The 16,012-nt window shown below is 36.1% G+C and overlaps 1 protein-coding gene across 1 annotated transcript; it reads left to right on the plus strand.

The window, feature by feature from the left end:
* The first annotated feature begins 556 nt into the window (after nt 1–556).
* Nucleotides 557–13,608, plus strand: LOC148955237 (uncharacterized). The gene is made up of 2 exons (XM_089106701.1): nt 557–1,549; nt 13,492–13,608. Exons 1-2 carry the CDS (start codon nt 557–559, stop codon nt 13,606–13,608), a joined length of 1,110 nt encoding a protein of 369 aa, XP_088962827.1.
* The last annotated feature ends 2,404 nt before the right edge of the window (nt 13,609–16,012 follow it).

The following is a 16,012-nucleotide window of genomic DNA, read 5'->3' on the forward strand; positions in this document are numbered from 1 at the left end:
GGATAGATTAACAACAACCGGTCCAGGAGTGAAACTTGGAGTGTAAGTAGGGCTATTCCTCGAAAATTCATACCTGAGGTTTTCCAATTTCTTAATGAGTCGGTCCTTTGATAAGCGGAAATCATGGCTAAACAAATTTCTTTCCAACCTAGCAACCTGGCTAAAATCAACAGAGGACAAATTTTCAAATAAAAATTTTTCTAAGGATTTCCTTTCAGAGGAAATAATATATCTCTTTTGTTTTTTGTCTTTAATGATGTGTGTTAATGTTTTAAATTGTAGTGTGCGAGCAAATTGCTCTTCTTTCCGGGTATTTAAGTGTAATCTGAATCTTAAAGACTTGGGAATAAGATTTTCAATTTTACAAGATTCTAAGAATTTTTGCTGGTTAATGATATTAGCATGTTTTTTGCCTAAATTAATAAAATAAAAGATATCATTGGTCAATTGCTCCCCATAAGCAAGACGAAAATAGCGACGAAGACCACACTGCCTTTCCATCACAAACAACAAAAGTACGAAGAACAAAAGGGGAATCGTACTTTTGTTGTTTGTGATGGAAAGGCAGTGTGGTCTTCGTCGCTATTTTCGTCTTGCTTATGGGGAGCAATTGACCAATGATATCTTTTACTTTATTAATTTAGGCAAAAAATATGCTAATATCATTAACCAGCAAAAATTCTTGGAATCTTGCAAAATTGAAAATCTTATTCCCAAGTCTTTAAGATTCAGATTACACTTAAATACCCGGAAAGAAGAGCAATTTGCTCGCACACTACAATTTAAAACATTAACACACATCATTAAAGACAAAAAACAAAAGAGATATATTATTTCCTCTGAAAGGAAATCCTTAGAAAAATTTTTATTTGAAAATTTGTCCTCTGTTGATTTTAGCCAGGTTGCTAGGTTGGAAAGAAATTTGTTTAGCCATGATTTCCGCTTATCAAGGGAACGACTCATTAAGAAATTGGAAAACCTCAGATATGAATTTTCGAGGACTAGACCTACTTACACTCCAAGTTTCACTCCTGGACCGGCTGTTGTTAATCTATCCTCTAGAACGCTTGAACCAAAGGAAATTCAAGTTCTCGAAAAAGGTCCAAAATTCTCTTTTCTTCCAAGACATGTCCCTGTGGCAGATTTAATTTATTCTCTAGAATCCTCTGTACACAAATTTTATACATCTTTACCCAACCCAGATGAAGTTAGGGCTAGTCTTATAGATACCCTTTACAATAATCAAAAAAAGATTAATTTTCCCGACAATAAAAAACCAAATAATTTGTATGACCTAAAAATACTATCTAATTTCCGTAAAGATTCATCCATTATTATAACTAAAGCAGATAAAAGCAATTCTCTGGTTGTCATGGATACGACAGATTACGATACAAAAATTTATTCTCATTTAAATGACGAGACAACATATAGAACTACAACCCACGATCATACTGATCAATTTGCAAACAAAATTATAAATGAATTAAAAATTTTAAAACAAAATGGAAAAATAACTCCACAGCTATACAATAAATTTTTCCCCGTGGTAGCTTTTGCCCAAAGTTTTATGGTCTACCAAAATTACACAAGCAAGGCTTTCCTTTAAGGCCCATAGTAGCTTGTACGAAAGCCCCCACATCCAATATTGGGGCATGGTTATGTACAGCCTTTAAACATTTGCTTTACTCTCAAAAATCATATATATGTAATTTGGTAGATTTAGTTGAAAAACTCAAAAACGTAAATATCTCAGAAAATACAATTATAAGTAGCTTTGACATTGTTTCAATGTATACAAATATTGATGTCACAGCATCTGAACAGTTATTAGAAAATAAAATCAAAGAAAATTATCACTTAATAGAAGCTTCAGCAGCAGGAATAGATTGTGATGTCTTAATGTCCTTGGTTAAACTCTGTAACAAATACTCAATGTATTTCCAATTCCGCAATTCTTTTTACCAGCAAATTAAGGGCTTAGCGATGAGCGCTCCCCTCTCCGGGTTACTGGCGAATATTTATGTGGAACATATTGAAAATTGGGCATTAGATTCGTATTTTTTGAAACATATCTTTTGGGGACGGTACATGGATGACGTAATTTCACTCTGGAACTATGGGGGAAATGAGCTAAAGGGTTTTTTAGATCACCTTAATACATATGATAGAAATTTACAGTTTACCTTAGAAATTGAAATCGCAAATAAAATCCCATTCCTGGATGTGTTAGTTATTCGTAGCTTTGATAAACTCAATTTTACTATTTATAGAAAACCAGCACAAAATAATAGATATTTGCATTTTACATCAAACCACCCCCCTCAAGTTAAAAGAGCAGTCGTAATATCCCTCGTTGACCGCGCCCTGAATATTTGTTCTGATTCCCACATCACAGCAGAATTAAACTTTATCAAGGACATACTTTTTGGAAATGGGTCTCCTATGATATTTATTAATAATGTAATTAACTGTAGACTGAAAAGACATTCCCGTAAAATTAATGATAGCTTACCAAGTGAGATGTCTGACAAGCCCTTAAATATAATTTACCTCCCCTATATCCCAAAAATCACTACAAATCTTAAAAAAGTTTGCACAAAAAAATAATCTGCATGTAGTATTCACAAATAATTTTAGAATCATAAATTTTCTAAATTCTGGTAAAGATAAAACCCCAGTTACTCGCCAAAGAGGGGTCTATCAAATACCATGCGATTGTGGCAAATATTATATAGGTAGAACACACCAGAATTTAGAAAAGCGCATACAACAGCATAAAGATGATATTGTCAAAGCTTTAAATTCTAATATTTCCACTGTTTCATCTGATTCTGCATTAGGCAGCCATATTTTTGAAAATCCTAACCACAATATACTTTTTGATGAATCTTCCCTTATTAGCAATGACCTAGGCATAAAGCAGGTAGTACGAGAATCAATTGAAATCAGACTTAAGATTAATAATAATATTTCCTTAAATAGGGACTTGGGGGAATATACACTAAATGCTCTATACACAAATTTAATTAAAAATGATCTTACAAAATATTTTAAAAAACCGATAGACATTAACACAGAACCAGTTACAAAAAGACCTTTGAGGTTAGCTGCCAAAAAGGCTGGATTAGCAATAAGAACATGTTTTTAATTTATTTTCTTTCATTTCATTGAATCGTCTTGTTTTACCTTACTTTTTATCAGTCCTGGTTGAACTTCGCTGAAGTAATGATGCTAGGATTGTTTTGAAAGAATTTCCACTTTTTTGGTTTTATTGGTCGCATGTTGTTGTGAGTCTTTTTTCTTTTATATATTTTTGTCTTGTTGAGGACGGCCCTTGGACATAGGGCCGAAATATTCATTCAAATTATCTCCACTGTCTTACAAAAAGATTTCCCTTTTGTTCTTCGTACTTTTGTTGTTTGTGATGGAAAGGCAGTGTGGTCTTCGTCGCTATATATATATATATATATATATATATATATATATATATATATATATATATATATATATATATATATATATATATATATATATATATATATATATATATATATATATATATATATATATATATATATATATATATATATATATATATATATATATATATATATTAGGAATATATTTTTTAATAATATAAAAAAAAATAAAAACAAACCTAAATCAAGCTCATAGAAACGCAATTCTTCGTATGCTTGGAAAACACTGCCAAAAATTTCCCACATTGACAGACCATCTGGTAGCATTCGGAGCCAAATAAAAAACCCATAAAGAGTACTTTTTTCCGTCTCCACTTTTTTCACTGCTTATGACAGGTCATTTTATAAGAATACAGATTTCGTAGCCGGAATCCCCCATCTCTGGTGATTTGAAGCTATTTGCTTGGTGTCAGTAATAATTTGTTATGGCTTCCAAGAAATACAGTGCCTTCTGCAGGAAATGGCTAAAAAATGAGGGAAAACAAGAAAATTAGCTGTTTTATAAAGGAGCTATAAAAGGAAACTGAGTTGATGTTTTTCATTAGGAATGAAGAAGCAGAATATTTCTTTTTTTTAGACCCAGCACAAATATATAGGTATTGGCAAGTAAAGCCTATTTATTGGCGAAAAAAAATGTGTAAAGCAAGGGTCATTCCTTAAAGTTTATTTGATAAAATTTTTAGATCGTTTGTATTTTCTATTGAAACCAATCGGTTTATTCCTTGATAAATGTACACAACGGTCCAGTTGCGTCTTTCTTCTTATACTCTATTGTGCAAATTACTGCAGATAATTCCTGCTTAAGAAAATGAAAGACGGACAGATAGACAGAACACTAGAGCTAGAGAGTGAGCCAACTAGAGGAGAGAGAGAGAGAGAGAGAGAGAGAGAGAGAGAGAGAGAGAGAGAGAGAGAGAGAGAGAGAGAGAGAGAGCGAGAGAGAGAGAGAGAGAGAGAGAGAAAGAGAGGGAGAGAGAGAGAGAGAGAGAGAGAGAGAGAGAGAAAGAGAGAGAGAGAGAGAGAGACGAACAATCAACCAAAGTAATAGTCAAATAATAGAAAAAGATGACTTAAGTAGTTTTAATAAGCTACCTTATAATTTAAATTTATATTAAAGTCTGAGACTATCAAATGCTTAGTCCAAGATTTCTAAACTATTTTACCCGTATTCGCTATAATCGTCTGTGACTCGGAGCCTTATGGATTTGAAAGTAGCATAAACTTTAGCAAACCGAAATTGCTGCAATGGGGTTTTTAAAATCTGGTACTAAAAACGTCTCTGCATTATAACCAAACCTTGAGTACCCTGATGGTTCAGTTTTGTTTGGTTGGGGGAGGGAGGGGGATTCATTTTACAGTCATTTTAATTCCATAATGTCTTTGGATAATCTCGAATCAAGCCATAAGTAGTGTGCTATATTTACATCCCGATTTTACACCCTTATATGGCAGTTTGTTGGACTCCGTCCAGAAATAATATACATTACAGAGGATACATAGATATTGTTCCTTTCAAGAATTTGACCTACACACAGAGAGGTGTTAGAATTCTGTTGGAATATGATTAGCCATTGAAAGAAATTATTGAAAGATTACAGATTATTGACAGATTGAGTCAGTGTCACGATTCTTAACCCTTTCATCTATGAATTTTTGATTGTTATCATTTTCAAATATCTGTATGAGTATGATTGAAGAGCTGAATCTATTAAGAGTTAAATGAATAAATTTTTTATTTGGGCAGGATGAAATCGATTTTACATTTGTAGAGGAAATCCACGTAAATTAAATTTAACGCGGGAATTTTAAATATTTTATATGAAAAGGCGCTGAGATGGAATTTTAATATAGAAATTCAGAACAATCCTTAGAAATCCGAAACAATCTTTAGAAATCGTCAGGAATCAAGTAGCCACGTGATTATGGGTTTGGCAACGCCCGTAGTGGGTATACCATTGGAACTACTTCGGATTTTTCTTTCAAAACTCTGTATACATTTTAAGCAATGATACGGCAGCCCTTAGTCATCCCTACTTCATCCTCCAAAGGCTCCAATGCCCCTCCCCCAGCTTTTTGCCTTCCTCCGAATTGTTTATACTTCTTTTTAAGTTAGGTTTCTTTGAACTATTTTTTGAACTTTTTTTTTTAAATAGAAATTTTTCTCAACTTTTTTTACATGTCTTAAAATGACATGAAATATACTGGAAACAAAATAAAATCACATTCAGTGTTTTTGAAATACAAATTGAGAATGATATAGATATGTTAGTCGGGATTTTTACAATTACGAAAATAATATTTGTAGTAACACTTTTTTTTTACTGGGAATTTTTCTGGACTTGAACATTTTTTCAAATTTTTGTTTTATTATTTATGCGATGTACCAGTGGTACTCTATGGCTGGTCATCGAAACTACATAGTTTATTGTATATCTTCAGTCGGTATTTCGTATAGATTGGAAGGATAAACATTTGCATCATATATTTAAAAAAGAGTGAAGATCTCATTGGAAATGTATGTGTGCGTTGTCATGACAGTGAGAGATTACATTCCTTTGGGCTACCAAAACCATTCATTAATGCTGATGGTGGATGTGCAAGAGTGAGATATCCAGAGATGATATCACTGAATGAGAATACCAACATAAAAATAATAATTGATGAAGAGGGGCAATTTCTTGCTAATTGTTGTGGTAACACGTTACTCGTTGATAAGTCATATCTTCATCATTATGGTATTAGTATTCAAATGAAAGCAAAGAGAAAAAGAAAGGCCTAATGCTGCAATAGTATCATAGACCATATTTTGTCTACGTGCCAGAAACGTTACCTGTGTAAAAACAACCATCAAATCACAGGCAAAATAAAAAGAGCCTTGACAGACAATATCACTAATAAATATAAAGATGAATTGATGGAAAATAAAGTGTATGGGAACATTATTACTACCGTTGATCATATAGAAACAGATATCGTCAACGAACCTAATAATACCAAAGCCGAAACGCATATTGAACCTGTAGCTGATGCCACAACAAAAATTGTGAATGCATCAAAATGGATTAATGATCATTTTACTGGTTATGAACTAAGAGAAGAGAATACCTACGATATCAAGAGAGAACATGCTGAATTATTTTATGGAACAGATTTAAAATGTTCAAAGTTGCTCAATGATATTAATAATGTATAATAATTTATGTGACCTATTTTTATGTTAATATTCTACATGTCATTAATCAATAAAACTATTTTATGCAAAGCTTTGTTATTTGACCATTATTTTTGGGGTACGATAGCGTGTCAAACTTTTATAATGTTTATTAAAAAGTCGGAGATGTAAGAAAAGAAATTTCAGACATAGATACTACTAGCGGGCCTCATATAATATATATATTAGAATCCGAGATATTTTCACAGCATTTTTACCAAAGTCTGAGAGCGATTAAATGATCAAGTATTTTCAATAAATCAGATGTGAAACATGCAAACATCCACTCAAACACAAACAGGATAGTGAGAAAGAGAGAGAAAAAACACCTACAACCACACAGTCAAACACAGAAAACATGCAAACATCCACTCAGACACACAGGCATAATGAGAGAGAAAGACATAAACACCTACAATTACACACGTTCATACACGGCGACAAGCAAGTACCCGCCAAGACACATATGCATAATGAGAGAGAGAGAGAAATAAAAACACCTACGATCACTAAGAGTCACACACGGAAACATGCAAACACATTCTCAGACACGCTGACATACAGAAAATAGACAAAACACCTACAATCACACAGAGTCAACCACAGAAAAATGCAAACACCCACTTAGACTCACCAGCATAGTGAGACAGAGGGACAAACTCACCTACAATAACACAGAGTCAGACAAGGAAAAATGTAAACACTCGCTCTAACACAGAGGCTTAATGAGTTAGAGAGAAAGAGAGAAAAAAACGACTACAATCACACAGAGTCAGACAGAGAAATATGCAAACACCCGTTCAGACAAACATGCATAGTGAGAAAAAGACAAAAACACCTACAATCACACAGAGTCAGACACAGAAGCATGCAAACATCCACTCAGGAACAAAGGCATTGTGAAAAAGAGAGACATAAACACCTACAATCACACAGAGTCAGACACGGAAAAAATGCAAAAACCCGCTCAGACACAAGGGCATAATGAGAAAGAGAGACAAAAAGACCTATAATCACACAGAGAGGGTGAGAGAGAGAGAGAGAGAAGAGGAGAGAGATAGAAATAAAGAAAGAGAACTAATCGGTTTATTCCTTGTTAAATGTACACAGTGGTCCAGTTGTGTCTTTCTTCTTTTACTCTATTTGGCAAATTTCTGCTGACAATTCCTGCTTAGGAAAATGAAAGATGGACAGAGAGACAGATCGCTAGAGCTGGAGAGTGAACCAACTAGAGAGACAGAGAGGGAGAGAGAGAGGGAGAGAGAGAGAGGGAGAGAGAGAGAGAGAAACACCTATAATCATATAGAGTCAAATAAGAATGTGTGCAAACACCCGCTCAGACAAACATACATAATGTGAGGAATAGAGACAAAAACACCAACAATCATAAAATCAGACAAGGAAACAAGCAAACACCCACTCATACACACAGGCTCAGTAAGAGAGAGAGACAAAAACATATACAATCACAAAAAGTCAGACATGGAAAAAAAGCAAACAATCACTTATACCACACATAGGTATAGTGAAAGAGAGAGAGACAAAACACCTAAAATCACACAAAATTAGACACGGAAAACACGCAAACACCCCATTCAAACGCACAAGCATAGTAGAGAGAGAGAGAGAGAGAGAGAGAGAGAGAGAGAGAGAGAGAGAGAGAGAGAGACAAAAACACGTTAAATCACACAGAGTCTGACACGGAAACGTATAAACACCCACTCAGACACTCACGCATAGTGAGAGAGAGAGAAAAAAACACATACAATCACACAGAGTCAGACACAGAAATATGCAAACACCCGCTAAGACAAATATGCATAGTGAGAGAAAGACAAAAGAAAAAACACCTACAATCACACAGAGTCAGACACGGAAAAATGCAAACATCCGCTCAGACACACAGGCATAGTGAGCGAGAAAGAGAGACAAAGACACCTACATTCACGCGGAGTCAGGCACGGTAACATGCAAACACCTGCTTGGACACACAGGCATAGTGAGAGAGAGAGAGAAAAACACATGCAGTCAGACAGAGTAAGACACGGAAAAAAATCAAACACCCTCTCAGACAAACAGGCACAGTATGTGAGAGAGAGAGAGAGAGAGAGAGAGAGAGAGAGAGAGACAAAAACACCTACAATCACATAGAGTCGGATAAGGGTGTATGCAAACACCCGCTCAGACACACGTGCATAATATGAGAGAGAAAGACCTTAAAATTACACAGAGTCTGACACGGAAACATGTAAAGACCCGCTCAGACACTCAGGCATAAAGAGAGGGATAAAAAAACACCTACAATCACACAAAGTCAGACAGGGAAACAAGCAAACACCCGCTAAGATGAAAAAGCACACAGAGTGAGATAGATGCCAAACGAAATTACCTGCAATCACACAGAGTTTGACACATAAACATGCAAACACCCACACAGACACTCAGGTATAGTGGAGAGAGAGAGAGAGAGAGAGAGAGAGAGAGAGAGAGAGAGAGAGAGAGAGAGAGAGAGAGAAAACACCTACAATCACACAGAGTCAAAAGTGCAAACAGTCGCTTGGACTCGCCAGCATAGTGAGAGAGAGACAGAGGGAGAAAGAGAGAGAGAGAGAGGGGGAGAGAGACAAAAGCACCTATAATCATATAGAGTCAAATAAGGGTGTATGCAAACACCCGCTCAGACAAACGTACATAATGTGACGGATAGAGAAAAAAACACCAACAATCACAAAGTCAGACAAGGAAATAAGCAAACAGCCACTCATACACACAGGCTCAGTAAGAGAGAGACAAAAACATATACAATCACAAAAAGTCAGACATGGAAAAAAAGCAAACAATCACTTATACCACGCATAGGCATAGTTCAAGTTCAAGTTCAAGTTCATTTAATTTCTCATTAAATCACTACAAGACAAAATAATACTTTTACAATATGAATCAATGGAAAACAAAATATTTACAGAGGGTGCCTACACAGTGAAACAGACATAGTGAAACAGAGAGAGACAAAAACACCTACAATCACACAAAATTAGACACGGAAAACACGCAAACACCCCATTCAAACTCACAAGCATAGTGACAGAGAGAGAGAGACAAGAAACACGTAAAATCACACAGAGTCTGACACGAAAACATATAAACACCCGCACAATCAAACAGAGTTTGACAAGTAAACATGTAAACAACCACTCAGATACTGAGGCATAGTGAGAGAGAGAAAAAAAAACCTACATTCAAACAGAGTCAGACACATAAACATGCAAACACCCGCTCAAACACTCAGGCATAGTGAGAGAGAGAGGGAGAGACAAAACACCTACAATCACACAGAGTCAAATATGAAAACATGCCAACAACCACTTATACTCACCAGCATAGTAAGAGAGAGACAGAGAGAGAGAGAGAGAGACAGAGAGAAAGAGAGAGAGAGAGAGAGAGAGAGAGAGAAAGAGAAAATAGAGAGACAAAAAACACCTACAATAACACAGATTCAGACAAAGACAAAGAAACGTGCAAACACCCGCTCAGACACACAGGCATAATTAGAGAAAGAGAGAGAGAGAGAGAGAGAGAGAGAGAGAAAGAGAGAGAGCGAGAGAGAGCCAAAAACACCTACAATCAGATAGAGTCGGATAAGGGTGTGTGTGAGAGAGAAAGACAAAAACACCTACAATCACAAAGTCAGCCACGGAAACAAGTAAACAGCCGCTCATACACACAGGCTCATTGAGAGAGACAAAAACACATACAACCACAAAAAGTCAGACATGGAAAACAAGCAAACACCCACTCAGACACGCATAGGCATAGTGAAAGAGAGAGACAAAAACACCTACAATCACACAAGATTAGACAAGAAAAACATGCAAACAAGCAAACACCCGCTCAGACACAAAAGCATAAAGAGAGAGATTTCCAAAAATCACTTGCAATCACACAGTTTGACACGTAAACATGTAAACAGCCGCTCAGATACTGAAGCATAGTGAGAGAGAGAGAGAAAAAAAACACCTATGTTCACACAGAGTTAGACACATAAACATGTAAACACCTGCTCATAAACTCAGGTATAGAGAGAGAGAGAGAGAGAGAGAGAGAGAGAGAGAGAGAGAGAGAGAGAGAGAGAGAGAGAAACACCCTAAGTTGGTTGGGGGCTTGGTTGCCCTTGGTCACTTTCGACTATTAAAAGGGCAAACACCCGCTCAGACACCCAGATATAGTGAGAGAAAAAGAGAGAGAGGGAGGGACAAAACACCTAAAATTACAGAGTCAAACATAGAAATATGCAAACACCCGCTTATACTCCCCTGCATAGTCGGAGAAAGAGAGAGATAAAGAGAGAGACAGAGAGAGAGAGAGAGAGAAAGATAGAGATACAGAAAATACCTATAATAACACAGAGTCAGACAAGGAAACATGAAAACACCCGCTCAGACACACAGGCATAATGAGAGTATGTGAGAGAGAGAAAGAGAGAGAGAGAGAGAGAGAGAGAGAGAGAGAGAGAGAGAGAGAGAGAGAGAGAGAGAGAGAGAGAAAGACAGAGAGAGAGAGAGAAACACCTGCAATCACACAGAGTCAGTCCCCCAAAACATGCAAACACCCCGCTCAGACACACAGGCAAAATAAAAGAGAGAAAACACACCTATAATCACACAGAGTCAGACACTAAAACTTGCAAACACCAACTCAGACAAACAGGCATATCAAGAGAGAGAAAAAAACCTACAATTACACAGAGTCAGATACGGAAACATACAAAACCTGCTCAGACACACAGGCATTATGAAAGAGAGAGACAAAAAACACTTACAATCACACAGAGTCAGACACGAAAGACATGCAAAGATCTGCTCAGACACACAGGTATAGTGATAGAGAGAGGGAGAGAGAGAGAGAGAGAGACAAAAACACCTACAATCACGCATAATCAGACACTGAAACATGCAAACACCCGCTCAGACACAAAGGCATAATGCGAGAGAGAGATAAAAAACAACTATAATCGTACAGACTCTTACACGGAAACATGCAAATACCAGACTCAAACACACAGGTGAGAGAGAGAAAGAGGGAGAGAGAGAGAGAGAGAGAGAGAGAGAGAGAGAGAGAGAGAGAGAGAGAGAGAGAGAGAGAGAGAGAGAGAGAGAGAGAGAGAGAGAGAGAGAGAGAGAGAGAGAGAGAGAGAGAGAGAAACAGAGAGCGAGAGAGGGAGAGAGAGTCAGAGAGAGACAGATAGAGAGAGAGAGAGAGAGAGAGAGAGAGAGCGAGAGAGAGAGAGAGAGAGAGAGAGAGAGAGAGAGAGAGAGAGAGACAGAGAGAGAGAGAGAGAGAGCCAGAAGGAGAGAGACAGAGAGAGAAGGATCGAGAGAGAAAAAAACAACTGAAGCCACAAAGAGTCAGACACGGAAAACAAGCAAACATCCGCTCAGACACACAGGCATAGTGAGAGAGAGAGAGACAAAAAGCACCTAAAATCACACAGAATCAGACACGGAAACATGCAAACACCCGCGCAGACAAGCTGTGTCATGGTTTATCTTGTCAGAGTTACATTCTGTTATTGTTTCAAAGTGCATTTTGGAATTTTTTCGTTTGAAATGTATGACTTAGGGTATTTTTGTAATGTTGTGTCGTGTTTTATCTTGTCAGTTTTACACTCTGCTGATGTTTAAAAAGTACATTTTGGAATGTGATTTTTGTTTGTTTGAAGTATATTTCGTGTCATTTTAAGACAAAAAAAAAGAAGGTGAAAAATCTTATGTCCGAAAAAATCTAAGTAAAAAAAGAAAAGTGTCACTATAATCATTTTTTTCTAATAGTAAAAATCACGCCTAACATATCTATATCATTCTTGTTTCATATTTTGAAAATATTAAATGTGATTTTTTTTTGTTTTAAGTACAGTTCTTGTCATTTTAAGACATGTGAAAAATATTGAAAAAATTGTATCTTAAAAAAACAAAAATTAAATTTCTAAGAAATTTCAAAAAAATTAAAATTCAAAAAAATGTGTAAAAACTTGGAGTTGGTGCCCTTGGAGGTTCTGGTCCTTGGTGGTTAGGGTCCTTGATGGTTGGAGTCCTTGTTGGTTGGGGTCGTTGGTGGTTGGAATATGGATGTCCATGGGCTGTCTTATCAGTGCCAAAAATGTGTACGGCTTTATTAATTTTGAAGGTATGCATATTCGCATTACTATGTAATCCTTTTCAAAAGGTATTGGCTGACGGTGCAACCCCTCAGATTCACTCTCTTCGGAAATTTAAATCATTATTGTCAAGACATCCCTTCATGAGAAAATATGTGTCTCTTAGGGAGTCACCATTCTCTCAGATTTATCCTCAGTTGGTATTCATATTGATATTTATTCATATTATTTTCATTTTGATTTATAACCCCAATACTACTTGATTTCTAAGAATTGTTTTGGATTTCTAAGGATTGATCTGGATTTCTATATTAAGATTCTTTTCTCGGCGCCTACGACCTTATTAGTTTCAACTTTATGCATACTCCAATACTAAACAATAATTTATATTGCCTTTACTTCTCACTTGGTACTTGTATATTATAGTGACCACAGCCAAGAAGTGAAGTTAGGTCAATCGAAGCAATCGACTTGTGAAGGATGAATATATGCTAATCTTATTCTGACATTTATATGATGTGGAGTGGGAGTCACTACTCCCTCAGATTTACAATTAGTTCATAAGAAATTGAAATTTCAACCCTTTAGAGGTTTCATTCATTCTAAATAAAAAAGTTATTCATATTATTGTCATTTGGTTTTAGCTGAAATCATGTCCTGAGTTAAGACCAACGCTAGAGAATACATTGGCGTCCAAAGTGTCTGGCCTTGATACGACTCGTAGATCCTCAAGAGCTCCTGGCCTTGATAGAGCTCATTAACCCTCAAAAGTGCCTGACCTTGATACAGCTCATAGATTCTCAAAAGTGACTGACCTTCATAGAGCTCATTGGTCTTCAAAATGGAATGACCTTGACTAAGAAAGCGGTGTAAGTATAATCTAGGACTCTACTAGTATATTAATATTTTCTACTTCACTGTTGATATTCCAAAAATACAAGATACTATTGAAATTTTGTATTGTGCATAGCTTATAGTTTTCAATGGTATATTGCGTATCATTATTTTTGCTGTGTAGAAATAATTGCATTTGCCCGATTAGTTGAAAAGGCTATATTACGGAAAAACATTGTAATCTCTTTTGTATTTCGTTAAGAGATTTTAATTGCACCAATTGAACGAGGCAATGCCAGTTTGGCAAGAAAATAATCAATATCCGTATTCACAGACACCCACCTAGCTCTGGAAGTGGTAGCTCACGCTCAGGCCGTATTCTTCATAAAATCTACCATCAAAATGTTTTTACTGGAAATAGAAAAAAGAAGCTACACATCGTAGGGAGTCAGACGAGAAGACGAGAAAGGCCCATAGAGAAGCTTACGAGAGAGAGCACCAGGAATATATAACAGAATACAACCTGACATGGATAAAATAGAAATAAAGGTATTAACTAAGAATCCGGTAAAAACGCGAGAAGTGAAATTTCGTTAATGCTAATGAAATAAAACAAAATAAGCTCTCTCTCTCTCTATCTCTCTCTCTCTCTCTCTCTCTCTCTCTCTCTCTCTCTCTCTCTCTCTCTCTCTCTCTCTCTCTCTCTCTCTCTCTCTCTCTCTCTCTCTCTCTCTCTCTCTCTCTCTCTCTCTCTCTCTCTCTCTCTCTCTCTCTCTCTCTCTCTCTCTCTCTCTCTCTCTCTCTCTCTCCCACTATGCCTTTGTGTCAGAGCGCAGTGGGTGTTTAAATGTTTCCTTATCTGACTCTGTGTTACTGTAGGTGTTTTCTGTCTCTCTCTCTCTCTCTCTCTCTCTCTCTCTCTCTCTATCTCTCTCTCTCTCTCTCTCTCTCTCTCTCTCTCTCTTTCTCTCTATCTCTCACTATGCCTTCATGTCACAGTGGGTGTTTAAATGTTCCCGTATCTGACTCTGCGTGACTTTAGGTGTTTTCTGTCTCTCTCTCTCTCTCTCTCTCTCTCTCTCTCTCTCTCTCTCTCTCTCTCTCTCTCTCTCTCTCTCTCTCTCATTGGTTCATTGACTCAGGATATTGACTATATATGTTGGTATATGATCAATAGTAGTAATAATGTTCACATGCGCTTTATTTCCCCTCATTGAATCTTTATATTCATTAGTGATATTGTCTACCAATGCCTTTTTTACTTTGCTTCGGAATTCACTGTCTTTTATCACATTGTTTTTGCGCAGGTAACAGTTCTGGAACGTAGACAAGATATGGTTTATGATATTATTGCAGCAGTAGGCCTTTCTTTTTCTCTTTGCTTTTATTTTAATACTAATAAAGGAAAGATGACAATAGGATTTATTACCGTGCAACATGTTACAAGATCAATTAGCTAGAAGTTGCCCCTCTTCATCAACTATTATTCTTATTTTTATATTCTATTTGAGTAGTATCATCCCTGGATATCTTAAACTCACATGTTCGCTATCAGCAATGTTGAATGGTGTTGGTAGTCGAAAGGAATTTATTCTCTCATTGTCATGACAGCGCACACACACATTTCCAATGAGATCTCCACTAGCATTTGTTTTGAAATTCAAATATTCGTCTTTGTTAGTATTCAACGCAACGATGACTTTATCTTTTAAACACACTTTCTTCGAATACTTCATCTTCACTTATTTTAAAAAATGTGATGCAAGTGCTTACCCTTCCAATGTATAAAAAATACTGATTGAAAATATATAAACTATGTAGTGTCGATGAGCAGCCATAGAGTAACACTGGTACAGCCGCATAAATACTAAAAAAAATGAAATTGTTATGTCCAGCAAAGTTCTAAACAAAAAAAAGTGTTATTACAAATACTATTTTTCTAATAGTAAAAATCGCGACTATCATGTATATATCATTCTCATTTCGTATTTCAAAAATATTAAATGTGATTTTTGTTTTGTTTTAAGTACACTTCATGTCATTTCAAGACATGTAAAAACAAGTTAAAAAATATTTCTATGTTAAAAAAGGTATAAACAATTTCAAAAAATTTAACTTAAAAAAAATTATAAAAAATATAGAGGGGCAAAAAGATGGGGAGGGGCATTGGGCCCATCAGAGGTTGAGGCAAGGATGACTAATGGCTGACGTATCATTTCCTAAAATGTATACAACTTTTCGTAAAAAGAATTTGTAGTAGCTCCAATAGTATACCCACTATGAGGGTCAAATCAATAACCCTCTCACTACTTGATTTCTAAGGATTCTTCT

This window comes from Artemia sp. Qi Xiang Cuo, chromosome 2, assembly GCF_049724085.1.
Source record: "Artemia sp. Qi Xiang Cuo chromosome 2, ASM4972408v1, whole genome shotgun sequence".
In the NCBI taxonomy this organism is placed as follows: domain Eukaryota; kingdom Metazoa; phylum Arthropoda; class Branchiopoda; order Anostraca; family Artemiidae; genus Artemia; species Artemia sp. Qi Xiang Cuo.